General features: G+C 46.0%; 4 protein-coding genes and 2 non-coding genes across 12 annotated transcripts; 1 reads left to right on the plus strand and 5 right to left on the minus strand.

Annotated features, from left to right (window-relative positions):
- Window positions 1-18: 18 nt before the first annotated feature.
- zgc:112083 (uncharacterized protein LOC550461 homolog) lies at window positions 19-5,868 on the minus strand. 2 transcript variants are annotated; one of them, XM_061280318.1, is made up of 10 exons: window positions 5,695-5,868; window positions 2,175-2,341; window positions 1,881-2,107; window positions 1,695-1,806; window positions 1,483-1,635; window positions 1,324-1,398; window positions 1,007-1,127; window positions 795-933; window positions 597-721; window positions 19-535 (listed from the first exon to the last, which is right to left on the minus strand). In XM_061280318.1, exons 2-10 carry the CDS (start codon window positions 2,323-2,325, stop codon window positions 145-147), a joined length of 1,494 nt encoding a protein of 497 aa, XP_061136302.1. In that variant the 5' UTR covers window positions 2,326-2,341; window positions 5,695-5,868; the 3' UTR covers window positions 19-144. The 2 variants fall into 2 exon arrangements, with proteins under 2 accessions (XP_061136302.1, XP_061136303.1); XM_061280319.1 differs by lacking the exon at window positions 5,695-5,868 and having other exon boundaries at window positions 2,175-2,475.
- Window positions 5,869-6,484: 616 nt separating this feature from the next.
- Window positions 6,485-11,218, minus strand: map6b (microtubule-associated protein 6b). 2 transcript variants are annotated; one of them, XR_009714729.1, is made up of 4 exons: window positions 10,454-11,218; window positions 9,151-9,367; window positions 8,809-8,917; window positions 8,156-8,296 (listed from the first exon to the last, which is right to left on the minus strand). XR_009714729.1 is itself a non-coding variant. In XM_061281311.1 (3 exons), exons 1-3 carry the CDS (start codon window positions 11,074-11,076, stop codon window positions 8,096-8,098), a joined length of 1,041 nt encoding a protein of 346 aa, XP_061137295.1. In that variant the 5' UTR covers window positions 11,077-11,215; the 3' UTR covers window positions 6,485-8,095. The 2 variants fall into 2 exon arrangements, 1 of the variants encoding a protein (XP_061137295.1); XM_061281311.1 differs by lacking the exon at window positions 8,809-8,917 and having other exon boundaries at window positions 6,485-8,296; window positions 10,454-11,215.
- A 139-nt stretch (window positions 11,219-11,357) lies between these two features.
- thap12b (THAP domain containing 12b) lies at window positions 11,358-14,858 on the minus strand. The gene is made up of 5 exons (XM_061281310.1): window positions 14,539-14,858; window positions 14,122-14,242; window positions 13,827-13,934; window positions 13,712-13,748; window positions 11,358-13,624 (listed from the first exon to the last, which is right to left on the minus strand). The coding sequence occupies exons 1-5, from the start codon at window positions 14,625-14,627 to the stop codon at window positions 11,703-11,705; spliced, it is 2,277 nt and encodes a 758-aa protein (XP_061137294.1). The 5' UTR covers window positions 14,628-14,858; the 3' UTR covers window positions 11,358-11,702.
- A 297-nt stretch (window positions 14,859-15,155) lies between these two features.
- On the plus strand, window positions 15,156-15,227 carry trnap-agg (transfer RNA proline (anticodon AGG)). The gene has a single exon. It is a non-coding gene; the product is annotated as a tRNA-Pro (tRNA).
- A 219-nt stretch (window positions 15,228-15,446) lies between these two features.
- trnap-cgg (transfer RNA proline (anticodon CGG)) lies at window positions 15,447-15,518 on the minus strand. The gene has a single exon. It is a non-coding gene; the product is annotated as a tRNA-Pro (tRNA).
- Window positions 15,519-15,729: 211 nt separating this feature from the next.
- Window positions 15,730-25,937, minus strand: dyrk1ab (dual-specificity tyrosine-(Y)-phosphorylation regulated kinase 1A, b). Of its 5 annotated transcripts, none has more exons than XM_061280566.1 (12): window positions 25,145-25,937; window positions 23,918-23,979; window positions 22,390-22,586; window positions 22,177-22,269; window positions 21,875-22,063; window positions 21,606-21,753; window positions 21,230-21,516; window positions 21,002-21,148; window positions 20,574-20,714; window positions 20,177-20,480; window positions 19,977-20,101; window positions 15,730-19,831 (listed from the first exon to the last, which is right to left on the minus strand). In XM_061280566.1, the coding sequence occupies exons 2-12, from the start codon at window positions 23,943-23,945 to the stop codon at window positions 19,241-19,243; spliced, it is 2,250 nt and encodes a 749-aa protein (XP_061136550.1). In that variant the 5' UTR covers window positions 23,946-23,979; window positions 25,145-25,937; the 3' UTR covers window positions 15,730-19,240. The 5 variants fall into 5 exon arrangements, with proteins under 5 accessions (XP_061136550.1, XP_061136551.1, XP_061136552.1 ...); XM_061280567.1 differs by lacking the exon at window positions 25,145-25,937 and adding an exon at window positions 24,477-25,121; XM_061280568.1 differs by lacking the exon at window positions 23,918-23,979.
- Between the last annotated feature and the right edge of the window lie 766 nt (window positions 25,938-26,703).

The raw sequence follows: 26,703 nt of genomic DNA on the forward strand, positions 1-26,703 counted from the left end.
TAACACAAAGCACAAGTGTAAATCTAAAAGCAGCATTATTAAGAAGAAAAAAAACATGCATTTGGAATCGAGAACAACCAAGGCTCAAGTCAACATTTGAGAACAATAAAATGAGGTTCAGCTAAAAACGCCATGTCAGTGCTGTCACACAACATCCATGCCCAGCCCCCTGGCCACCATGGTGAGAGCCTGCACGGCTCCGGACGTCCCGCCGGCGTCGCCCTCCTCTTGGCCGCTCCCGCCGAGCTCGTCCTCGATGTGCGGGATGGTGCTCATCACGCAGTAGACGGGCGAATCGCTGCCTTGCTGGGGACTGGACTGAGTGGACACTTCCTCTGAGGAAGAGGAGGACGACGGCGGCGGGGAGCAGCGTCCGCTGTGGGGCGTGACGGCGGCCCTCTCGCCACGGCTTCGCTGACTCTTGCGAAGGCTGGCGGCTTTCTTGTTCATGTTCTTCATGATCTCTTTGGTCACCTCCTCAGTCTCCACGCGCACCATGTTCAGCTTCAGGAAGCCGTCCACGTCCTTCCTGTATCTGCAAGAGAGCCGTGCCTTAGTATTGGTGAGGACTGAAGCTTCCTTATGATGTCACTGACCTAAATCGTGAATGTCCAGAGGGCCACTTGAGTTCATGTATCTTTCGCAGGTGAAGCGTGAGCGTATAACACCAGGAGAACACCTTGTCACAAAGGTGACATTTATACTTGGACATACCCCCCACCTGCACATTAAACACGACATCACTCATCTCATCGGCGTTGACAAGCCCACGACCGTGCCCATGTCCGACTGACCTCGTGCACCCTCTTGAAGTGTTGGTTCATGGTCTGGAAAGTCTGACAGGAATACGTGCAGCCTTCAACGGAGCAGTGGAACACCGAGCCCTCGTTGTGGACGTCTGAGTGCTTCTGGAGGTCTCGCTGATTCTTGAACCTGATGAGGAAAATGTGTAAAGATAACTTCTGGTGTTTTTATAGCGTAAGAGCACGTCTGCAAGCGTATGGACCTTTTATCGCAGAAGTCGCAAGGGAACGGCCGCTCGTCGCAGTGCCGGAACCTGATGTGGATCTTAAGGGCGGCCAGTGTGGTGCACGTCATATCGCAGAAAGGACACTTGACCTGATTCACTGGAAAAACACAGTAGATTTTCAAAAAACTACATTGTATACTGCGGCTTTTCCTTTTTTTTTTTTTAAATATTCTTTTAAATGACCCTTGACCTCTGATTTAAAAAAAAAAAAAATGACCAGGCTTTTTTTGGCTTGACCATGTATATAGAAAGACTTTTTTTTTAAATGACCATGTATAGATGCAATCGTTTACCATGCTGTCGTACGTGATCCCTCAAGAGTCTCTCGCTGGAAAAAGCTTTTCCGCAGTGTTCACACACGAGTGACTCTATGAGAGCACATGAAGGAGTATTAGAACAACGGAGAAGAAATCCAATAAGCTATCGAAAGACGATTTGAAGTGTCATCTCACCCACTGGCTGGGCCTGCCTGTGGAGGTGGTCAAAGAGCTTGGTGTTGCTGTAGAACATGCTGCCGCAGGTGGGGCAGGCCACTAGTCTTTCTTGCGTGTGACTTCGCGTATGTTCCCTCAGGCGGTAGCGGATCTTGAAGTAGGCGTCGCAGCCTGCCAGGACCAATAAAAGTCAAACAAAGAGCGCCGAGCCAAACCCTTGACAGTCCTACCTGACCAGCGGCAGTGGAGAGCCTGCTGTTGATACGAAAGCGACTGCGGCTCGGCGCTTTCGATGTGATTGTCCACGTGGCGATAGAACCACTCGGGATTGGTGAATGTGCTCTGTGTGGAGACAAAGTTGTTTTCATGAGTTCTAAAAGCACTCTTGTTTCGCCGGAAAGCGAGCTGCCGCATACGTCACAGTTCTCCCACTGGCAAACGTGACGGTCGGAGCACTCGGGCAGCAGGTTGTTGCTGTGCACGGCGTGGGTGCAGGCGGGCAGGTCGGGGCGAGACCGGAGCAGCTGTGAGCCCACAAACTTCAGCTTGGTGTGGTAGTTGTGGAAGTAAGCGTGCGCCTCCAACTCTGCCGGGCTGCCCATGGAGACGAACGGACAGCCTTTCCACAGGCAAGTGTACTCATCTGGGAAAGGCATGAAAAAGGTGAGTGTGATACGTGCGTGACAGCATTTAAATCACGTCAGCCTCACCCAGCTCCTCCAGGGCGTCCTTGTCCCCTAGGTACTCTCTCAAATGAGCAGACATGTGGTCGCTCAGCTCCTCCATGCTACGTCCTCTGAAACCGCACGACGCCCACTCGCACACCACCTCAAATTGATCCAGCCTTTTGGTGGTCATCATGATGAAGGCCTACATGCTGAGTACAGGAGCAGACATTTTCGACATCATCAAAGTACTAGCGGAGAGCACTGCTAGCACAGTGGCAAATGGGCAATAAGCTAGTGTTGGCTCGTTCGTTCTTGTTTCAGTTCATGACTTCAACCAGTAGGTGTCGGTAATGCTCATTGAAGCTGGTGCCACCTTGCCGTAAAACAAAACGAAGAAGAGTATGACGTCACTTCCCGTTCACCATCGAGAGCGTCCTCAGTTGTATCGCTGCACTGAATACAACAGGAAGACCCTGCAGCGAATAGTGAACACGGTTGGTAAGATTATTGGTGCTTCGCTCCCCTCCCTGAAGGACAATTACACCTCGTGTCTCACCCGCAAGGCGGCTACGATTGTGTGTGATGTGAGTCACCCCGCTCACTCTTTGTTCGATCTTCTGCCCTCTGGGAAGAGCTACAGAAGCATTCGCTCCCGCACCACCAGACTCACCAAAAGCTTCATACTCCAGGCTGTTAGGATCCTGAACTCTCTGAACGTGGTGTACTTTTGCGCTATATTCTCCATGTTTTGCTCCTCTTATTATGTTATTTGTTTATTTATTCATCGCTTTTATTTATTCATTGTTTGTGCCTTCTTGTTTTTACTTTTTGTGTTGTTTACTTGTATGTATATTGTGTACTATGTCTTGTCACCGTGGGCTGGTGGGAAACGTAATTTTGATCTCTGTGTGTGTCTTGACGTGAAGAAACTGACAAATAAAGCAGACTTTGACTTTGGATGCTTCTCTTTGGGTAATCTTGATTTTATAACACTTAAAATAACGTGTATGCATGTATACGCCTAAATATTGCTATCCAATACATCTACTGCAATTTCACATTGGATTGCTGGTTTGAAATTTACTTTTAATATTTTTTTTAAATAAACATTTGTGTTTAAACTTATCTGGTGTTTTATTCCTTGTTTTTATATTCGCCAATTAAAACATAAAAATCAGACATTTGATTAACTGCTCTATATGACAATATGTGTAGGTACACCTCATGGACACTTCAATAGGTACACTACAGGAGGTAAAATAAATAAATAATACATTATTATTTGCATAATAAAAGCACTTGAGGAAACATTCTCACACATGGGATCGAACCAAGTGCTTACTGAGTAACAGCCGGTGTCACTAACCAGTCGGCTATTTCAACCTGGCAGCCCAAGGTCCTCTGCACAGTTTTGTACTAGTGATGTGGATTCCAGTTATAAGAACTGAATCTTTAGAATCGGTTCCCTCGTTAAGTGCACCTGCGTGAAAAGTTTTAGCTCCTGCGGACCGTGAAAGGGGCTAAAACTTTTCACGCAGGTGCGCTTAACGAGGGTAACTTGGAAAACATATTGGAACGCGGCCCCGAGGACTAGAGCTTGACACCTGTGACCTTTGACCATGCTATTTCCCTAATGAAGTGGCCTGTTATTAGGTCCACTTGAAAATGGCGGTGTACCTAATGGAGTGTCCGTATGATTCCCTCGTTAAGTGCACCTGCGTGAAAACTTTTAGCTCCAGCGGAACGTGAAAGGGGCTAAAACTTTTCACGCAGGTGCGCTTAACGAGGGTCACTTGGAAAACATATTGGAACGCGGCCCCGAGGACTAGAGCTTGACACCTGTGACCTTTGACCATGATATTTCCCTAATAAAGTGGCCTGTTATTAGGTCCACTTGAAAATGGCGGTGTACCTAATGGAGTGTCCGCATGATTCCCTCGTTAAGTGCACCTGCGTGAAAACTTTTAGCTCCTGCGGAACGTGAAAGAGGCTAAAACTTTTCACGCAGGTGCGCTTAACGAGGGAAACTTGGAAAACATATTGGAACGCGGCCCCTCGAGGACTGGAGGTCGACACCCCTGGTTTCAGTGAAAAGTGCCACACCCGCCCTCACCCCCACTTTCTGATTGGCTGTTTGATCTGTGACGTCACTTGGACACTCCATTAGGTACACCGCCATTTTCAAGTGTACCTAATAACAGGCCAGTACATTAGGGAAAAATCATGGCCAAAGCTGAACTGAAAGTGTAAAATGCCACACCCGCCCTCACCCCCACCTCCTGATTGGCTGGTTGATCTGTGACGTCCCACGGACACTCCATTAGGTACACCGCCATTTTCAAGTGTACCTAATAACTTTATGCGTTTTTTTGTACGTGTCAAGAATGTGTGTTTGAGTACTTGCTCTTTATTTTGGGGGACACCAACACATTACACAACGTAAAACACATATACATATTGTCATATAAAGCAGTTAACCCAATGTCAGATTTTTGTTTTCATGCCCAAAAAAATAAAAACAAGGAATAAAACACCAGACAAGTCTTAACAGGTTTTAATGTTTATTGAAATAATAATAATAATAATAATAATGACAATAATAAATAAATAAATAAATAAATAAATAAATAAATAAATAAATAAATAATAATAATAATAATAATTAATAATAATAAAAGTCCATTTCAAACCAGCAATCTGGAATGCACATCACTACAATACGCAGCAGTGTAGGTTGGTTAAGTTTAATGCCTCATATATCTGATACATACTGTATATGAGAACTGTTTCTAACAAATACTTATGTGACACCAACCACCAAATCGCTGTTTCCCTTCTGTCGCTTATGACTTTGTTTACTTCCGGTGTTACATGTCAAGTTGCTCCCATGTTATCTTGCTCCCCATCTCGAGTTCCGACTGTTATTGTAAGGCGAATTGCGCAGTTTTGCATTTCGCGACTGGGAACTTCCCTGACTCCAAAACTGTTCAAATTCTCAATAAAAACGCTGAACGAAACGTCTCGTTTGCATTTCCGACTGGCTGCAAAAAATAGCAAACACTAAAAAAAAAAAAAAAAAGTCAGCAACGGGATTTGAACCCGTGACTCAAAGAAATAAGAGTAGTATACATGTCAGAGCCTTATCGGATGTGCTATCGTGACACACAACAGCGACTACAGATAATATTCAATATAGCCAACAACACTAAATTACCCGGGGAAAAAAAGTGCCATTTTAGCCAATTTGGTTGTCACTTTCAATCTCAAACTATTGATAGTATTGAGGAATAAATAATGACCTCAAACGCAAAGATATACATTTACAACGTCGCCCTACAGCGTTTAATGCTTTGCGCCTGCAGACATTAAAGATGATAATGAAACATAACGACGTGAGGAGCGTAGAATTCAAATAACCTCATCAGTATGGTGAACAATTGAACTGCAAACGCATCCAAAATGAAAAACCATGTCACGAGTGTAGCAGAGTTCATGCTGATGACTTGGAGTTCAACAAGTCTATTCGCTTGAGCTGCTCCATTGAAACATATAGTGTACGTACCTTCCGTGCGATTCCAGCGAAGGTTCCATCGTGCAATGGTTAGTGCTCTGCACTCTCACCCCAGCGAAACGAGAACAAAACCCGGTGGGACCCCTAAAAAAAACATGTTATTATGGAAAAATTTGCAACACCCAACGGTTTCGCTTTGTTTGGACCAAACCGGAAGTGACCTCATTCTTCTTCGTGGTGTTTTTTAGAAGTAGAATTGCTATCATCTATTGAAACAGAGCCCTCTATCGATGTTCTTGGTTGTTGTTGTTTTTGGCACCGAACACATTGTGATGCATAATACCGTAATGACTTCAAATTAAGTGGTTAAACTCTGTCATTAATACCAGTATTATTGACGCGATCGTGAAGTAAATACCATTTTACATTTTAATAAGCAGAATTGGTGCAGGTGGTCTTTTACTGTTAGTGTTCTCACTAATCATTTATTTACTATATGGGGCCCCTCTGGAAACACACTAGACATAACAAATGAATTATTGATGCACGTTAATGTCAAGATGACTGAGTTGCAGAAAAATGGATTACGAGTAAATAAAATGAAATAGAATTAGGCAAGTCACCAAGGATGTTGCTTTCACCATTTCTTGGTTAGAAACATTAAGCATACACATCATATTTTTGTGATGTTTGATATGTAATTTTTAAATAAAATCTTATTTTCTCGCTATTTATTGAGGTTGTGCATCTGTCACGTTTTTTCTAAGACAAAAAAACGTTGAGCCCATTTTACTTACTTATTCCTGTTACACCTCAAATGAACAAACACAAGTCACAGGAGTTGACATTCACTTTTTGTCTTTAATTCGAGTTCATTTGGAACAAGCTAAGAAGCACACATACGCGCACACACACACAAAGATCAGAACACACGTCATCGTCTGCATCTGTTTGTCTTTTTGTCCCTTTATAGTTTTTCATCAGTGATGAGAAAATGCTCAGAATAAAATGGATAAAAAAAAAAAACAACAACAAAAAAAAAACATGGGGGCCTTGGCACCAGGGAGTCTGAGTCTGTCTGGCACTTTGTTGTCTTTGTGATATGGACACGCACACATTTACACACACACACACTCACGCACATGTGCAGACAACGAAGGAGTTTTAGCGGCACACTGGAAAGCAAAATAGTACAAATATGACAATAAAGTTGTAATATTACGAGAAAAAAAGTCATCGATGAATAATTTTACTCGTTTTTTTGCAAAATTACATTTTTCACTCGACGTTTTTGGGTCATAACACTACTCATTTCTAAAATGATAGTTTATTTTCTCTCAATATAAAGCGCTTACAATATAAAAATCATGATTTTTTTTTCCCAACGTTAAAACTATCTTCCAATGTTACATTTTTTTCCTCTGTATTTTTGTGACTATTTTCTCATCACTCTTTTTTTTGCTCTCCAGTGTGGCTTTAAGACTCCTACTCAAAATGTCAATTATTGGCCTCAAGGGTTTTGTTTCTTTACATCATGCATTGAAAGCAAAAGACAACAATTTACTTTACAAAGTACAATTTCGTATTAGTGTAAGACTAAGGGTGCATTAGGAACCACCTTGCTGGTGTGTATTTACTTTAGAGCTTGTACAGCCACTACTAGACTTATCGTCTTTTTGTTACTACGAGACATGCATATATCATTTCAAGAAGCACAGCATATATGGACCCTAAACGGCTCAATGTACAAGCGAGAATGCGTACTGTATATCGGGGGGGGGGGGGGGGGGGGCAAAAAAGGGGCCTTGCATGCAAGCTGCAGGGAATTCTACTCCAATTGATTTGGTTTCTTAGCAACAAAACGAATGAAACTGGAGATCGGCCGCAGACGGGGAGGCAGTCGAGGCACAATAACGACACTTTCATCCCCTCGCAAAATGACTTTTTACAATCCTTGGATGTGTTCCGGTGTAAAGCCGCCCTTTTGTACATGTACAGAACACATAAGCATGGCTCTTCGGGACCAACGTGCAAATTAGGTGCTTAGCTAATCATTGTGAAAGCGTGCTATGAATAAAGTTGTATTGGATAACAATAGAAAATGCAATTTCTGGTAAAAAAAAAAAAAAAAAGGTGCGAATGCTGGATAGCTGAGAAAAAAAATGGATTAACGTGGCATGATATTAAATCATAAATGAAATGGAATGATTAAAATTATGGAATGATATGTTAGGAATGTTGCGGAGTGATTTGGCTGCAAAATGTGCAATGCATTTGTAAAAAGTCTTATCAAGTGAAATGGTGTCGAATCAACAAGGTGTGACAATAAATCAGCTTTGAGGACACACACGTTTGCTCTCTTTTGTGCACGCACACACATTCACATACATGAGCTAAATGAGAGAAAAGGCAGTGGAGCATGTTGCGAATAGGCCCGAAGACGATGCGGCTGTTACTGTTTAGCCTCGGCCAGTCTATTGCTGATCTCTTTGTTCTTCTTGGTGATGCCCGCCTCCGCCTCTGCCGCCGCCGCATCGTCTTTCTTCTTGGCCGAAGCGGCCAGAAGCTTCTTCTCCTTGCTCTCCTTGGCCTTCTTCACAGACTTCCCCGTGGTCGCTTTCTTTGGCCGGATGCGAGTCGCCGATTTGTTCGTCTGCAACAACAACAAAAGCACAGCAGAATGTGAATTAGAAAAAAACTTTAGTTGGACTTTATGGTTTGAGCATGCATAGCCTTAAGGTGTCCTATGGGGCTTAATGGAGGTTAGTGTAATGACACGTCAACGGCACGAAAAACATTCTTTGTGCTTTTTTTTTGCAGTGGGAGAAAATTACATCATCAGTTATTCCACATTCTGTTCGTCTTTGTTAGTGCAGTCCATCACTTTCTTATAGTAGATGGGTAGAAGTGGAAAAAGAAAACAAACGTCTCAGAAAGACATTGTGTCTTTCTTCGTGGGTCTTCTAGCGCTCTAATAGTACGTCAGCACTTGCATCACTCAAACCTGGAGGAGGTCCCGTGGGGAATAAAATGCGGTCGTCTCCAACTATGCCTTTGTAGTATGACTCCACAAAATATTTAGGAATGATTCGTTAAAAGAAATGAGGTGACGCAGGCAACCGGTGAAGAGGAGATGTTAAATAATAATCTGAAGGTAGTGCATACTGTGGTTTTGTGTGTTTGTCGTCTGAGATGAGCCTCCATGCTTTTCTAATGGAAACACACCTGGCTAGAGCAGATTTAGAACAGAGGTGCTCTCAGCCTCTGACCCGTCCTACGAAAATGAGAGAGGGAGGGGCTACATGAACACACGTTGACACACGTTGACACACACACACACGCACGATATGGGACAACTATTTCTGTTATGGGCGGAAAAAATTGAAATGGCAAAACCAATCCAACAATTTTAGAAGTAACAGACACATTTTATTCAATTGGACCACATCGGGCTTTCTAACAAAATGATCTTAGGAAGTGTGTGTCTGCGTGTGGGCGTGCGCTCACCTTGGGCGGCTCCTTTCCGGGCTCGCTGTACAGGCTGCGTATCCTCCTGCGCTCCAGCAGCTTGTTATCAGCCGGCTGGGCCTTGACCTGCTCGCCCCTGTATGTGGCGCTGTAGCTGGTTTCCAGGCTGCTCTCCTTCCCGGCCGGAGGTTTGTACTGGCACGCCGCCTTGATGACCTTGACCGGTTTCACGTCCTTGTAGGCCTTGAATTCAGTTCTGCAAGACAGCGGCAACACAATGTCGAAGGCTCTTGCTTTGATTGAGTGAACGCTGCGATGTCTCCGGGGAGCATTTCGCTTTTGGACTCAGCTGCTCATTTGGTTAACCGTGACGACGCGACACGCTCTGTCTGTTGATTGACGTCGAATGTCCCCGAAGTGGTTCATGATTTATGCAAAAAAAAAAAAAAAAAAAGCAACAAAAGTCATCATTGTGAAAACCACTTCTGGGATGAAGGTTCTTCTGGATGTATAATTATCTGCAAACAGGCCGCTGAAGCATTACGACATTCGTCTTTGCTAATGAGCATCATTGACCGTCCATAACAGTGGTTCCACCTAATAAAGCTTAATTGCTCCTCCTGCCATCTTCTTATTCCAATCTGAAATGGAAAGAGCAGATCACATGGCTGACAATCTCCATGCAACCAACCTCACGGCGGTTTATTGAATTATTCAATCTTGGCCTACATTGCGTTCCTGCAGGAAGTCAACGCTCCAATGTGATTAGAGAGAGTCTCATTGGTGCAACATACAAAATTGATTTGATAGCCAAGGAAGGAGGGGCGGATCAATACATCAGACCTATCTTTACGGAAATCACACTCAAGGAGGTCATGGGGGTCTTGTAACAGGAGAATGTGCGTTAAGTCACAGCACAGGGTGGAGGAGCCTGACTTAAACTCTGGTTGAATCCAATTACTTTTAAACTACAATTCCATCTACACTTAGACAAGCTAATGGGGGCAATGTAGCTAAGTCTCAGTCAAGGCCATGATAAATAAAAACTATTTTACCTAATCATTACATTCTAATGTAACATTAGTATTAAAATAAAATGACAGTACGTGTATATCATATTTTTTGGGCTATAAATCACATAAATGGTAAATGATTAAATGGATCTATAGCATTATAGCGGCATATCATTAATACAGTACGTCATGAAGAGATGCGGATGTGGTGTTCAGGGACCATCTGTAAAAAATATAAAAATTAAATCCCATCATGAAATGACGACATGTTGAGCATCTTCTGTGTCCGTTAAAAGAAGAACAACGTTGTGAAGATGTCTCGACGTTACCTGTAGCTGCTGCTCGAAGTGCTGGTCTCCTTAATGTGCCTGTTGAGAGCGTCGGCGGCCGCCCTGCCTTTGCCGCCGGGCGCCTCTTGAAGGTCTTTCCTCTCGACCGACTTGTCCCTCCCGGCCGGCTCCTTCACCTCCTTCTCTTGCAGCTTCTCCTCGATCTCGCTTTTCTCCACGCCGATCTCCATCTCGGCGGCCACTCGCTCCACCTTCCCCGCGGCGGCGGTGGTGGTTGTGGGGGCGTCGGCTTTGGGGATCCACGGGTGGTCGTGTTTCTTCGGGATAGGCCAGGCTTTGTAGTCCTTCTGGTACTGGGTCACCGGGTTGAAGGGGCCGGCCGCTGGCTGGTACTCGTTCCGGGGTTTGCAGCTGGGCTCCGGGCGTACTTTCCACGCTTTGAAGTCTTGCCGCATGACGGAGGAGGAGGAGGCATCTGGGCCGGCGGAAGCGGGCGGTGCCTTGGCGGCCTCCGGCTGGCTCTCCGCAGCGGCCCCCCTCGGCTGCTTCTGCTGGACGTCGGAGTATTTGGTGAAGACCAGCGGGACGGCGATGTCCCCCTTGTCCAGCTCGCTCCAGAAGCGGTTGATGCAGCAAGCCCGCGTGATGCACGGCCACGCCATGTTGCTTTGCGTCCGCGGTGGTGCTAATGCGAGGCTGCTTGGCGGGCGGGCTTCCCTGCTCGCTGCTGCTTTCCTCCTCTCCTGCAGGATGTCGGCGGGTTCGACGAACGTGCTGAGGCTGCACGCGTCAACGACGACCACACCCACAGTTTGCACCTGAACGCAACTGCGTGTTTAAGCCAGCAGAGGGAGCAAGCAACGCTTTACTTTCTGGGGCGTAATGAAAGGATGCGATTCAATTCTCCCCACACAAAATACAAACAAAAAATAGGACACAGCAATGACAATCTCCGAGATCCAGAGTTTATTGAGAAACATCTTTTTCTCATCTATAACAATACTAAAACGATCAAACTTCCTTGCTCGTTCGGGAAATGTTGTGCCTATATCCCCAAAAGATGTAATGCCTTCGTTTTCTGTACCTAACAAACTGGCAGGCAAGTGTGTAATTGGTGCAGCAGCACCTTCCTGTGGTCTCCCTGCTTTTCGACAGCAATAAAGTCACAAATTCAAATCATGGCAACGGACAAAGTTGATTTTTTTTTTCCGTACTTGTATGAACTGACCACCAGAAGGGTCATAGAAAAAATGATGTTTAAGTCCAGAAACAAAATGGAGGATGAGGCTCATTTGGCGGCCGCCGTCTCCTCCTCAGGCTCCGCCTCCATCTCAGGCTCCGCCTCCATCTCAGGCTCCGCCTCCATCTCAGGCTCGTCCTCGGGGTAGAGTCGGCAGTATTTGTCCACCATGACGTCCAGGTCGGGCTTGACGTGGCCGTTGACGTTGAGCACGGCGAGGCTGCGGTTCCAGAGCTTGGCGGGCACGGCGTCCAGGTACGCCCGCAGCCGCTCGCCGGCCGTGGCGCTCTGCTGCTCTTCCATCCGAAGCACGGGGAGCGTGGAGAGCACCTTGAGGAAAGCGTTGACGTTGGGGAAGAACTTGATGTCGGGCAGCTGCAGGGTCTCGTGGATGGTGGTGGGCAGGCGCACCTCCTTGCCGCGGTGCTTCCACTTGATGCGCCAGCAGTGGAGCTCGGCCGCCAGCGTCTCGGGTCTGGGCAGGTCAGCGCGGTACGCGTCGGCCGAGTTCTCCTCGCTGGTGTTGAACTTCATCTGGCCCATGATGGCGGGCACCAGCGACAGGCACTTGAGGACTTTGAGGTTGACCTCGGAGAACATTTCCTCCACTTCCTGCATGACGCTCTGGATGACGGGCAGCGTGACGTACTCGCGGAAGTAGGCCTCCGCCTGGATCTCGCCCATGTCGGCGGCGCGCTGCCGCTGAACAAAGAGCCTGGGCACGCGCACCGGGATCTCCATGGAGGTGGCCGTGTTTGTCGCCTCCTCGTACCAGAACTCGTGGTACACGTCGATATTGTCGTTGACCTCCACGAGCGAGTGCATAACAGCCGTCAGGCTGTTTGCGGCGCAGAAGGCGTCCAGAGTCTCGCCTTGGAGGTTCCGGCCGAACGCCCGCGTGAAGGTGAGGACGCTTTTCAGGACCACGGCGGTCATCACCATCTCAAAGTCTGCCAGGGTCTCAACGAGGGAGTACGCGTCGGCCGCCACCTCGCTTTCGAAGGCGCCGTCGGCATTCTTGTGGATGACGTCCAAGCAGGCGATGAGCGGCGGCAGGACGTCGAGGAGCACGTCAAAGACGTTGTGTCGCTCGGTCCAGCCGTGGCCGCAGGCCTGATGGAGCGCCGCCGCCTTTTCGTCGCTTTTCTGGTAGTGGGCCGAGATGCTGGCGGTCAGCACAGCATGCGTCGCAGCGCTCTTGAAGAAGGAAGCCAACCTCCTGAGTGTCTCCATGAGCACCTGCACGTTGGGGAAGGGCAGACTGTTGGCCAGGTGGATGTTGAGCGCCATGCGCGAGCAGGGCATGTGGAGGGCCAAGGGGTACTTCTCCATCAGGTGCACAGCCACCGCCTTCATCTTGGTGGCCGACGCCCCGGTCACCTTGTGCGCCTGCCCGCGGCAATCCTCCATAACGAGCCCCCAGCGATCAGTCAGCTGCGCCTCCAGACGCTCCACCAGCGCCTGCTCGTCGCCGTCGAACGGCACAAAGTCCAGAAACTCCTCGCGCAGGACGTTGTGCTGGTTGACGAAGCGAAGGAAGAGCGGCAGGTGCTTGTCGCCGCCAAAGTCCACCAAGTCGTCGGTGACCAGCGAGAAGAAACGTCCCTCCCTGGCCTCCATCAACACCTCTTCTCGCACCGTGTTCTCGCACACATCCAGCAGTTGGCCGAGCTGCGCCGAGGTGAGGAACTCGCCGTTCACAGCCGTGGCTTCGAAGCGCTTCCTCAGGGCCTCGTCGCCGGCGTGCATGCGATACTCCAACAGCGCCTGGAAGTTGTTGGGCGCGTCGTCGCCGTCCAGGCCTTTGAAGGTCTCCAAGGGGATGCACTGTTTGGCCAGCATCAGGATCACTTCGAACAGGGAGCGCAGGTAATCACGCAGCTGCTTCTCCTCGGCAGACATCTGCGGTTCGTCCGCGATCGGCTCTTCGGCGGCCGCGTCGTTTTGGGACTTTTCAGCGGATGCTGCCACTAAGGAGGGAAGACAGGATCAATTTGCTGGGTGGTCTACTGGTTAGGGCTGAACAGTTTTTTTGGGAGTGACCCTAATTTACTTACATCTTCGTTCCTTGATTCTTCTTAGGTCCTCTTCCGTCTAAAACAAAACGATGACAGAATAGGGAGATTACGGAACAAAAGATACCCTTAAAGACATATCGGCCCGCTCCCTCACAAGTTCTTTGATCTGCTTGCGGTGTTTGACGCGAGGATTGGTCAAGTGGCTGGTCAGATCGAAGATGGTGGGAATGGCCGTATCCTTCAGCACCGTCCTGTAAGGGCTCTGACACAAACATACCAATGGGCCTTTTAACCAAGGTGTTCAAAGAACTTGAAACTCTTCCATTTTATTTTACGACTGAGAAAATGCCACAAATGATGATTCAGCGCAAAGTACTCGGAGGTACTCGAGTAGCTTTTCTTTCGAAACATTAGAAGCAAAGAGGAGCATTCATGAATGAGGTACTTACTGTTTTGTACACCAGGGCCGGGTCGAAATGTTTGGCGCACAATCGGTAATGTTTGTTTAACTGATCGGCCGTTTTGGCCTCCAAGTCCGCTCTGCGACAGTTTTCTACCCAAATTCGACATCTGCAAACACACACGACTCACTTTGTTGACATTACAATACATTCTTGGATTTACTGCGTTCCAATGTAAAACATTATAAGGGTAGAAAAGGGGCGGGGGGTTAATAATAACAATGAAGGGTTTTTAGATTTTTTTACTTTTGGGTAACCCTATCGTGTGCAGAAAGTAATTGTAATTATGACAACACATGAGTATGTAAATTAAAATATTTGCAAGAGTGAGTTGTGCTTCCTTAAAGGCGATGCCCATATTTGCTAAACAACTACTGTTTATCGGTATAAAATATGATAGCTTACCTTTCAGGATCTCTTGGAAAGCGAAAAAAAGCCAAATCCGACTGTGTGCTCTTCCGTGTGCAGTTTGGGGCCGCGCAAAAATTCGGCATGTTTCAAGCTAATTCGTTAGCTAACTCGGCTACCAGTACTACGTTTGACTGACTTAGTCACCCTTTTAAAAGTCGTTTCGTTTTGAAAGTGACATTTGTCAAACCAGACCAACTGCGCCTATCTCCGTCTTGGAGGACTGAGTACAACAATCATGCAATAGTTCAAAATTGTGTCATTTGACGGTTGTTGATTCGCGAGAAGCGCGAGCGGCAATCCCTCCGCTTAACGCAGCACTCCGGCTAATGATTGGATCGAGACATACAAGAGCCTCAGTCATTGGTTGAGTCTACAAGATGTTGACCAATCACAATCAAAGCGAGTCGTCTTCTGCTTGACGTCATTTCTACGTCAGAGATCACAGGGTTTTCTCGCTGTTGCCGGCGATAGAGGACAGTGACGTGTGATGACGTACACGTTTGTCTTTGAGTCGGATTCTTTGGATGAAAGAATGAAGAGAGAATTCAGAACCAAAGCGCAACAGGCTGATATTGCATTTAAAACAGAAATTTGGTCAGTTGTTGCTATGTGGCTCGTTGGTCTAGGGGTATGATTCTCGCTTAGGGTGCGAGAGGTCCCGGGTTCAAATCCCGGACGAGCCCTTACTTTTGACGACATTATGCGAGTTCTTTATTCACATAAGCACTTTGATGTTGTAATAATACACACCCGGTTATTAGAACGTAATCTCAAAACAAAACCAAGAGTCACAAAGCGATTGACAGAAGAGATTTTTTTTTTTTAAAGCTAAAATCTCCTTTTACACATAGGATTCGACATTAACTTTGAAACGGATGTAACGTACGTGCAAAATCTAAAATGGGCTCGTCCGGGATTTGAACCCGGGACCTCTCGCACCCGAAGCGAGAATCATACCCCTAGACCAACGAGCCAAGTCGTTAATTGTTGGACATTCTTCTTTCATGAAATTGATGTGGAATTGGCAAAACCAACATTTTACGTATGCCCAACAATTACAACAAATCGCGGGTTTGTATGACAGTAAAATAGCTTTAATGGCAAACTTCGGATCTTGATAATGAGCAGTATAATTTGTAAATGAAACAGCTTTGCGAAAGAGAATCAAAGAAGAGACACGGAGCATTTCAATTAACTTCTTTTTATATATCATACATAAGACTGTCTTAATATAATACAAAGGGCATTGTCATAAACAAAGCAAAGTCTTGACTAGATCTTACAATCTGTGGATACATGGACTTATCCTTTTCCCCCATGCTGTTCAATTCTATAGTGCATGTTGCATGTACAAAAAAAAAAAAAGAGAGAAGAGTGGAAAAAAAAAGTGAAGTATAAAATGGAGAAAACAAGGATCAATCCAAATTAAATAAAGAGGATTTCCACTTCTGCTGGGTGTTCAGATATGTCAACAAGAATGTTTGTGTCCAACCCACAAACGGAACAGGCGTTTGATAGAACCTTATCTCATTTTTTCAAAAAATATATATACATATATATGTATATATATATATATATTTCTTTTTTAAACTCAACAACCATGTGCTTCTCATAGAACCAAAAAGTAAGGTTTGTGATGTACATGCACTTACAATATACCCTGTGAAAATTATTAAGGTTTGAAGATCTAGCGTTCCCTGTTTGATTCAAACCCTACCTCATAGTGTTGTCCTGATGCAGTCAAGTTTTTGCCACTAAGAAAAAACAGGAGTTCCTGCCCCAATGAATGGTCACCCAATTTGACAAACATAATCAACATACCAGCAGGAGCAAGGTAGTGAGTTCTATACTTCCTTTATTAAAAAAATATAAATATATACATAAATTCTATTTCAACTATTAAAAAGGGGCTGCATTTCATGACAACTGCTCTAAATAAGAGGTCAATCAGCATGATCGGAAATATAGGCGCACACTTACGAGTCACTGCAGTCAATTTTTTTGTCTTTTTCACTCTTTATTTTTGGAATGTTTAGTACCAGTACGAGCGCCGGCAGCGATCAAAAGGGCCGACCAACGAAAGATCTCAAATTCGGCGAGGGTGTGAACAGAAATGATTGCAAATTTGCAATTAACCTTGACATCCAGATAGACCCCCCCCCCCCAGTCTCAATATAGGTAGCTTTATATTTGGTGTTTAATGGGAGCGTGATTTGGCATATGGGTTTTGTTTTTTTTTTTCCTTCGAAAATGTCACAACGGTATGACGGATGTATGTTTTCGTTTGAGCGGCCTGTCGTCCGTTTGGACGGGTGGCCGTGGGCAGGTTGTCTCCTCTCTAATTTCAAAGCTGGTCAAAATGAGCAAACAAAAGAAAGGAGGAAGAAAGAAAGCACTTCAAAATCCCTGATGTAAAAGGAAAACAAAAGTGAAAGAAAAAGAAAACAAAGTAATGTTTCGAGGACATGCGTGTCTGCCCAGGCAAAAACATGAGATGGCGGGCGTCCCTTTGAACAAGACAACAATCAAGGGGATGTGCCCTTTACCAACTACAACATTAGACCACTCAACACAATTATCCAAGCCAAGTTGACCAAATGTATGAAAGGCAGCAAAAACCCTTTGAAATAGTATGTAGGATGGGGCAAAAAAAAAAAAAAAAAATCAAAATAGGGGAGGAAAAAAAAAAAAAAAAGAAATAGAACGCATTAGTCTCTTTTTTTTTTTTTTTCTTTGTAGAATTTTCTTAAACCACCATCAGCTATCTTGCTACTCCGGAGCCTGCAGAGTAACTACCAGATTCTATAAACATAGCAACTTTTTTTTTTTTTTAAATCTTTAAAAGACTCCCAAAATAATCTACGAATTATGGAAACAGGTTTTGGGAAACGGTGGCAAACAAATGTGGTCAAAGTGTACACAATAATAGCCTGAACAACGCTCTCCAGTTTTGCTAATGTGTATTTTTATGTATATCTATATATATATATATGGGCTGCTCAATTAATCAAATTTGAATCATGATTACGCTTGAGGCTTCAAACGATTTCAAAATTCATATAATTGAAAATGATTTTTTGGGCTTTCCGGGACGCATATGCAACTGCTACGCCCCCCGTGTGTGTGGATCCAGGCCATATTCAAACAGGAGGAGAGTGTGTTCCTCTTGGAAAACATGTTCAATAAATACTGTTACAAACATGTTCAATAAACGTTGTTCCAATTTTAAAAAAAAACAGTCATGTAAATAATCGTAATTTTAATATTAAACAAATAATCGTGATTATGATTTTATCCATAATCGAGCAGCCCATATATATATGTATATATATATATATATGTGTATATATATACACATATAGGAGCTGTTTGTGTTGACGCCCCGATAAGATGTCAACGCGTGGTGAACTGCTACATTATTGGTTACAGACACCTATTATGCTATAAAACAACTGCTTTGGTATAAAAACATATCCAAAGGGAAAATAAATTTGTGTAAAATTCACAGCATAATTTGAAGACGAAAAAAAGGCAGTCACTTAACTCTTGGGGTTTTTTTTTCTTCAGTTTCCATGTTTCTTTTGGGGGGGGGGGGGGTGGAGAGACTTGTGCAGGTGGTTCTGATGAGGAACTACATGCAAAAACAAAACAAAACAAAACAAAACCAAAAAAGGGCGACTCTGGGATAAGTTCTTTCCACTGAAAAAAGCCTTAACCGGTGACTAAGATTTTTTTTTTTTAAGGAAGTCATGTTTAGGAGGTTGTTGTGTACAATAAGACCCTGTTATGTGGGGCCCTGCTGAAGAAGAAATCTTTGTCGATAAAGGCCTCAAATTACCATTCTTATTTACCTTTTTTTTTTCCTTCTAAAATGTTTTCAAGAATTAAGGGCTGTCTAGAGAGAAAAATAGAGAAAAGCCATCTTAATTCAAAATGATAATGTCCAGCTCCATCCCCAGTCCAAGTCCATGAGTCATAAGGCCAAGGGTTTATCTCGAACCAGCCACCGACTGTATTCCTTCCGCTGCGCTCGTGACGTCGCTTTTCGAGGGGGTGGGGAGCTCGGGGCGTCTTGGCGCGAGGAGCGGGCGCCTCCCCCGTTGCCGACCCGCTCGGCATCTGGATCCGCCCGTATCCGCCCGCGCCTGGCCAGCACACGCTTATAGGGAACTCCGCTGTCATGTCGAGTTACACAACACCGACTTAGCCACCGACAAGAAGTATCACCGCAAAAAAACACTCGCCCTCCTCGTCAAGCTACGGGATTTACAAGCAGCTTCTTTGTGTGACATTTTGCTTGAGGGGGTGGGGGGGGGGGATAATGACAAACCAGTGGAACAGTAATGTCAGGCAAGCATTGGGCGGCCTAAACTTTGCGTGAAATCCTTGCCACAAAATACCGTACGGTGGTGAAATGGTCAAATGGATGTCTCAATCTCACGACGGTTATTCCGCAGTTTGTGCCTAATGGTCGCAAAAGAAAAATCGGATGACAATTACATATATACTTCTTCTTCTTCTTCTTCTTCTTAACAAAGGGTTTGTCGTTTGTTTGTTTTTTTTCTCTGTAGTAGCGGTTCAGTGATATCTCCCTTCTGACGTGAGCAGCTTTGATTCTCAACACACCTTGTAGTAAAAAACACCACCTTAAAAATGACGCACAGGGGGGAACACACAGCCAAAAATGTCAGCGCAGTCACGAGCTGGCCATGGAACTCTGCTGCACACACACTCCAGTCATTGGAGACTCCTCCCGGTCCATGCCCTGCCTCATGCTCAGGTGGCCCTCGGCTAGGTAGTGGCCAGGCCCCGTGTTCGTGCCCATGGAGAAAGCAGGGTGCGCAGCCATGCCGGTCTCCTGCCGTGGGTTCGAGAAGGCACCTAGCCCCATGCTCAGCCCGCCGTTCTGACCAAAGTCGAGCGCTCCGGCGGGCAAATGGCGGAGCTGGTAGGCCTGGTTGCCGTGGTTCCCGGTGGAAGAGGAAGATGTCGAGGAAGAGGAGGCAGAGGAAGACAGGGAGGTCATGGAGAGATGGCCGTGGACCACCTCCATGGAGTCCTGGGTCGACGAGCTGTGCGTCGGGGAGGTGTAGTGGCGCGGGCGCGGCCGCGTGGCCATCATGGGCCCGTGGTGGTGGTGATGAGCGTGCGAGTGGGGATGCAGGGCCTTCGGGTGCTGGGGGGGGACGTGGAAGGTGGTCTCCTGGACTGGGTGGGTCTCGCCGGTGACTGACTCCGGTACGACGCCGCCTCCCCACACCAGCGGAGGCGGGTAAGGCTGTCGAGCCTGCTGACAAAGACAACCATTGATAGCGTCGGTTCCGGAAAAATAAGTGCTACGTCGGCTTAAACGTTAAATACATCCAACGGATTGGCGCCGAACCCTTACTCAAATCCAATCAATATCGGAATGTACTAGAATGTAGTAGGACCTGTGGGCAGAGGCTGTCTCCATCAATGGCTGGCATGGCAGTGCCAAAATGTCCTCCACTGTGTAAGTGGTGATGGGTGGGGTCTGATCTCGCTCTGCCACTGGTGCTTGTTCCAGAGGAGCCTCCTAAAGAAGCCATCAAAAGTGTTACAGCAGTACCGCCGAAACAAAAGCTCTTCAATTTTCTCAAGAGTCATGTACCTGAACTGGAGGAGGTGCTGGAGGTGGTCCCCGAAGACTGGGACTGCTCCAAGGCGGGGCTGGTCGACACGCTGCTGCTCGTATTGGTCCCCTCGTCCGCCGTCTTCTTGAAGAAGCTGTGCTGCAGGGCATAGTAGGGCTGGATGCGGCTCTTGGGGTCATAGTCCAGCATCCGCAGGATCAGGTCCTTGAACTTCAAGTAGTCGGCGACAGCGTGGCCAGACTCGCCTGCCCGCCGCCCACCCGGACCCCCGGTCTCCACGCCCAGGATGGAGTGGAGCTTCCGCGAAGCTGGAGGTTTATACTGCGAGGAAAAGAAAAACAAAATACAGTCACCTATCTCTTTCCATTTTATTTGGTGGATTCAGAAATTGTGTAAAGACCACCGCGTGCGTACCCTTTTGCCATCTTTGGTCTTTTTAACACTCCATGTACCATCTGAAAGCTTCTCAAAGAACTTCCTGGCTTTTGGGGCTAGGTCCATTATGTGATTAGGTGGGATGCCGAGAACCTCCACTATTTTGTTCATCTGGTCCACCTGAGAAAGTCATCACAAATCAGCTTCCACGCATTTCGAGACAGACAGGCCTGGACAACTTGCACATGTAGATTGCAAGTTGCTTATCAAACAAATTGTCAAAAAGGAAGAGACGCATTTTCAGAGACTTCTGCATCTGCCTGTGACTACTGCCCATCAAATGAGACTTTCAAATTTAAATGTCCCACCATATTTTCATAATGACAAAAGGTGTGCAGCTTTGCCGATATTGACCCACGTGACAATGGGCGTGGACATGATCTGTTGGATAATGGTCTTCCATATACCTCATTGGCTCCACTGAAGAGAGGCTCTCCTGTATGCATCTCCACCAAGATGCAACCCAAGGACCACATGTCGATGGCCAGGTCGTAGGGCATTCCCAGAAGCACCTCTGGGGAGCGGTAGAAGCGACTTTGGATATACTGGTATATCTGCACGGACAAAGAAAAACAATGAGCACTTTGTATACATTTGGAATCCTGCACGCGGTCATGCCAAAGCGCATTAGGTACCCGTTGTCCCAGCTGGCACGAGCTGCCAAAGTCCACTATTTTGATGGCACTCCTCTTCGGGTTGCAGAGCAGGATGTTCTCGGGCTTCAGGTCACAGTGGATGATGCTGAGCTCGGGCGTGGCCAGGAACAGCAGCGCCGTGCATAGCTGCTGAGCGAACTTCCGGGTGAGGTTGAGCGAGACGCCGCGGAAGTTGGTATTTCGGAGCAGGTCGTACAGGTTATATGAAAGCATCTCAAACACGAGGCAGAGGTGGTTCCGAAACATGAAGTGCCGCTTCAGGTGAACTGTGGGAAAGAGACGGACGGTTGTGTCCAGGCGTTACAGGAATTTGGAGTTGCGTGACTGAACGGATTGGAAGCGGGTGTTTATTTACCAATGTAGTATTTCATCTCGGTGTCATGTTTATTCATAAGCTCTAGGAGGCGCACTTCAATCTGGGCTTGATTGAGGAAAGCTTTCTTGTTCTTGATGATCTTAATTGCAACCCATTCCTGCTCCGCTCGGTCGTATGCTTTCACAACCTAAAACAAAAAAAGAAAAGAAAGACGTTCAACGGTCGGCTAAAGTTTGACTTAAATGACGATACTGAAAATAGCTGATGATTCACGCTTAGCTAACAAACACGTCGCAGCAGTTACCCACCTGTCCAAATGATCCTTTTCCTATCAAGGAATCAATCTCATATCGGTCCATCCACTTCTCCCCATTCTTGACGATGTAGTCATAGTTATCATCGTCATAGCCATCATTGAAGACCTTCCTTTCTTTTTTGTGACTGGAGTCTTCGCCCTGACCCTGTTGGTGCCGCCGCTTCTTTTTTGCATAATACACCTGAAGGGAGAAAGAAAAACAAAGTTTAGGGGAGGGGGGGAAACAACAACAACAACAACAACAACAACATTAATTTGGGATTCATGTCATTGCTTCAGAATGCTCCGACTGACCTCATTGATGTGTTTGTATGTTTTGATAAGGTCAATGGAGAGCTTCCTCAGGGGAGCTGAAGTTGGGTCACGAAAGCACTGGGGCATGTGCCTCTGAAGTATCACAAATGTTACATAACAGATCATAAATGACATGTTTGTCCTTTGGTCGACAATTCAAGCGCCGCCGTTATGAAGCGGCGCTTTGGAGCTACTTGGGATGTCTCCCGGTACCTGATTGGCAGTGAGCTGTGTCGTCTGGTCGCTGTACGGTAAGACCGTAACAGATTGGTCAGTGCTTGGCTGGTGGCGCTCACTGTACTGCTGGTGCGTATGGGGCATTGGAGCAGCCATCTGAAGACCAGCAGTGTGTAAAGAAAAAGAGGGCGCAAGCCGGACAGACGAAGGTTTGCATGCTGAAGTCTCTCCTCCTGCAAGACATTAGCACCTTGGCTTGAGTCGCCGCGCCGGCGAGGTACGCCATCAAAACAAAGAGACTAATGTCGTTACAATGCAGAGGGGTACTATTTACTTTTCGCACACGACATACAGGACAATGTGATGTGCCCTGTATTCATAGATCAACTACTTATTTGCTTTTCCAACAGGTAAGCACGGATCTGCACGTGCGCTATTAAATGAAGGAAAAACGGTGCAAAAGGGAAATGCGAGCCATATTTAATATTTGCGCGTGTATCGAAATGACCGGCGTGATACGGCCGAGCTGGCAAATTTGCAGACAAAACGGGAGGAGGATAATGGCAGTGAAATGTCATATATGCGACAATATTAACACGTTGCTTTTTAAAGCATAGAATCGAACGAGTGAAATCAATCCTATTGGTTGCACGAGTAAGATGCAAGGAGAAAAAGGGCAGCGCATGAGCAGGCTGCAGAGTGAAAAGGGGTGAAAAGAAAGGCCCGGCATACTGTACAGTGAATCATCCTTCATTTTAAGGCAGAAGGAATGGGGGGGCGGGGGGGGAAGAAATATGAAATAGCACGTTGAGCTATCAGCATCTCTCAGCACACAACACAATTCAGCAGCGCTACACAGTAACCACTATTCAGAATCCCAGCAACAGCACCTAATTAGCATAGCCTATCACCACAGAGATACAGCGTGATTTGGCAAGCCCATCAACGCACAGGCCAATCACAAGGCGGTATGCAAATAGCCTACTTTTGTTGCCAGGGCAGAGCGGCTCCCATTTTCCAATGAGAAAACAAGAAATAAACAAGAAATCAAATTGAACTTTGGCATACTTAGACGCCGCGTTCGACACGAGAGGCTGACGGCAAAAGAGCCGCACAGCCCCACTCGCGACGAGAGCGTTGGAAAGCTGAAGGCAGCCCGGGGAGCGCCTCAAAAATACACGGCCAGCGACAAGCAATAAAGGCAGGCGACGGACGGCAAGACGAGAGAGCGCGCAGGCAAAGGCTGTATTTAAAGGCGCACACAAGGTGTAACACAAGATGCCTTCTGCTCCACTTATAAATACATACATGACGACCTGGTTTAAATAGAACCCCCTGAAACGTTTCTTTGCAATTCCTCGACGTGTTAGCTTTCGTTTGCTAGCTTGAAAAACCACGACACCCGATGCACTGAAAAGTTCAACAGCGCTCCATCTTTGTCCCACATAACAGCGTGATGCAAATTTGGAGAAGAGCCCCGCGACAGGGAGGAACTTAACTCCACCGCTTCCCATTTAGTAGAAGAGGATATAGAGAGAGATGTAAACACACAACAACCGCTAACCTGGATGCATCTTGTGCAAAAATGTCATATCATCCTGGCAGGAGAGTCCAGCAGACAACAAACTACAAGGAATAAAAGCACATTATTATCACCAGTGTTTTTTTTTTTTAATGAGACGTCCTCTACTAGTTTTAGTTGGTTTAAGTCTGTCTAGGAGTTGGAGGATGTCCAGCGAGTGGAGTTCCAACTTTAAAAAGTCTACTTTGGAGAGATAAAAGTCTGCAGAGCGGAATTTCTTGTCTGTATGGACTGTAGTTACCATCACACAGATTGATTGGTTTTAACACGAGATTCCCTCAAAAAATAGTAGCTTCATTTTTTGGGGGGGTGGAAATTATCTTGATATATCTGTTCAGGACTGGCTGCATCTGAACAGTTCCTTTTCTGTCTCAACAATCCACAGAGGCCTTGAAATGTGCACTATATATTCATGATATCATATTAGTGACCTCTATAATAGGCCCCTCCATCAGACTGAATTCCAAAATCTTAAACCAGCCCGCAAATATCCATCTATATATGCAATAACGACCGCGGATGTGGGTAGCGGTGTACTTACAGACGAAGGGGCGAATTTCGTCATGGCTGGAAATTATTAGAACGCATATTCAGTGCTATTCTGGTCCCCCGTAAACGCATATCGTCCTTCCGAGGGGGTTCGTCTAGCGATCCGATGCGATCCATCCATCCATCCATCGGAGGTGGAAAACAAGGCTTTAGCTAGTGACGCTGTGCTCAATTGAGCCAGCGGGTTGTTGGGGCCCACTCAGCTGGTTCGTCAACAAGTCAACGTTAACCATTAGCCAAGGGCTTCGTTGAATTAGCACTCGGGCATTAGCAACATGAAGGCTAGACGAGCTCTCACACACATATGTCTATAATTCAACCAGTTTTAAAATAAAGACGTGCGTGTGTTTTATAAAAAGCCCCGATCGCACAATGACACTGTAATACCGCAGGGTTAATGTTAGCGGCACCAGCATGACTCTCCACACACAGCCGCCCCCCCTTTTTTTTAGAACGCCTTCGAAATGGAAAATAGTCCTCATTTAACACTTCGACTTTCAGCCCCACTAATGGGTTAGCTAGCCCCGCCATGTACCGCGGTTGAGCTACCGTTCACAGATCCATCATCGATTTTGATTTATACATACAAAACAATCCGCACGAAGCACAAGGCTGCATCCCGTTTGAAAGAAAAATCGAATAAATGTAGTAGCTGCTCACCTCTGATGGCACGATCTTCATTTAAAGTCCAATAACCTGTATGATGAGGAAACTTATCCAGCTTGAGATTCTCCCCTCCCTTTGCACGGTTAGCGAGGAATGATCACGTTAAATCCAATCCGGCGTCCGTCTTCCGACGGGCAAATATGACAATTATTTGCCAGGCAGCTCTAATAAACACTCCATTTTGGACGGGGGATCGACGATCGGGAGGAACGTTACCATCAGCTGATGACTAGCAACATGCTAGCGTTGACTAGCACGCATAAGTTAGTGGCTAAGCTTTAGCGAATCGGGCTAGTGCTAGTTGACAAAATGAACGCGGCTAACGTTAGCGACCTGTCCCGGGCTAGCCTCGAGCTAACAATCGTTAGCCCCCGCCGCTAAATAAATGCTACGTCAAAGCGATTTTTACGCAGTCTTTTGTCAAATTCGCGTCGACCTCCTTGAGCGGCGCGACGGCGACGGTGGATTCGGCGTGTTTGAAAGCCCAAACGGACACCGCGTCCTCCGGTAATTCCGCTTTGGAATTTTGTGTCAATTTTCACAAAATGGCGCGCGGTCCAAACCTGCGCAGTGAACCGGCCCGGTGGACCACAGACGCGGACAAGCCGACTTTCGTGGCGGCGCCGCTTAATTATTTCTACCGCGTTAAAACGTCGGCCTCTTGATTTTCTTCACTCGATCCATTAGACGCATCTCGTTATCCGAAAACGTCAAATGTATATCCACTGACAGCATTATTCCGGCGGGAAGGGAGAAACATTTGAAAAAGACTGAAGCTGGAAGGGGGGGGGGGGGGAAGAAAAAAAAAAACCTCCTGACAAAATGGCGATGCGCTCGCTTGTTGCCATGGCAACTGTCAATCAAAACCCGAAAGTACCCGGATGCACCAATGACGAAGAAAATGTAACTGGCCAAAGAGGACAGAGAAACTCTTCCACAGCGCCTTATGCGTAACTTCATTGGATTTTTTTTTACTTGTGGCTACATTTCAGCAGACATTTGTACAAAGAAAAGTTTTATTAACTTTAGCCATTTATATTGAAAAAAAGCTCATTTTTATTTTTATAGGTGTTTTGTTATATTCTTTATAATACTGTAGCTTGTATTTTATTATATTTCAGACAGAAATACTATGTATTATAATTTCCCTTGAATTATTACAATTAGAAATTTGCATCTGAAAGAAATACTGGAATAAAAGTGAATATTGTAAAAATGTGACATGTGGCGTGGCTAATCATATTAGTCACCATAAGACATTAACAGAATGTTCTCTTTAATTTGAATACAATGTTTAAGTTTCTCACAACTAAGAAGAGTATTGTTTGGTATTCGACTATTTTTCTTATTTACAAAAGACAGGTCTACTTCATGAGCTTGCAACTTGATGAACTGTTTTCAACGCAATACCTTAAGAAAAAAATAAAATCTTAAATAAATCACTACAATCTAACATAATTGCAGACGTGTGCTAACAGTGGAGTCTATTATTGACCACAAGATGGCAGCAGAGATTCAAATTGGTTGAAGAGCAAGATTTCACTGGACACTTT

Source organism: Syngnathus typhle, linkage group LG6 (genome assembly GCF_033458585.1).
Source record: "Syngnathus typhle isolate RoL2023-S1 ecotype Sweden linkage group LG6, RoL_Styp_1.0, whole genome shotgun sequence".
Taxonomy (NCBI): Eukaryota; Metazoa; Chordata; class Actinopteri; order Syngnathiformes; family Syngnathidae; genus Syngnathus; species Syngnathus typhle.

Bases quoted from the DNA above. Each gene is read 5' to 3' on its own strand.
- zgc:112083 (XM_061280318.1), bottom strand. From the start codon at position 2,325: ATGATGACCACCAAAAGGCTGGATCAATTTGAGGTGGTGTGCGAGTGG. The intron at 2,108-2,174 runs GTGAGGCTGACG...TGCCTTTCCCAG, and splicing joins GGACGCCCTGGAGGAGCTGG to ATGAGTACACTTGCCTGTGG. The intron at 1,807-1,880 runs GTATGCGGCAGC...GTCTCCACACAG, and splicing joins GCCAGTGGGAGAACTGTGAC to AGCACATTCACCAATCCCGA.
- map6b (XM_061281311.1), bottom strand. From the start codon at position 11,076: ATGGCGTGGCCGTGCATCACGCGGGCTTGCTGCATCAACCGCTTCTGG. The intron at 9,368-10,453 runs GTAACGTCGAGA...GCTGTCTTGCAG, and splicing joins ACTTCGAGCAGCAGCTACAG to AACTGAATTCAAGGCCTACA. The intron at 8,297-9,150 runs GTGAGCGCACGC...TTGTTGTTGCAG, and splicing joins CCGGAAAGGAGCCGCCCAAG to ACGAACAAATCGGCGACTCG.
- thap12b (XM_061281310.1), bottom strand. From the start codon at position 14,627: ATGCCGAATTTTTGCGCGGCCCCAAACTGCACACGGAAGAGCACACAG. The intron at 14,243-14,538 runs GTAAGCTATCAT...GTGTGTTTGCAG, and splicing joins TTTCCAAGAGATCCTGAAAG to ATGTCGAATTTGGGTAGAAA. The intron at 13,749-13,826 runs GTGAGGGAGCGG...GTTTTGTTTTAG, and splicing joins GCAAGCAGATCAAAGAACTT to ACGGAAGAGGACCTAAGAAG.
- dyrk1ab (XM_061280565.1), bottom strand. From the start codon at position 23,663: ATGTATGTATTTATAAGTGGAGCAGAAGGCATCTTGTGTTACACCTTG. The intron at 22,587-23,338 runs GTAGGCTATTTG...AATGTCTTGCAG, and splicing joins GCTCTGCCCTGGCAACAAAA to GAGGAGAGACTTCAGCATGC. The intron at 21,149-21,229 runs GTACCTAATGCG...TTGTCCGTGCAG, and splicing joins CGTGCCAGCTGGGACAACGG to ATATACCAGTATATCCAAAG.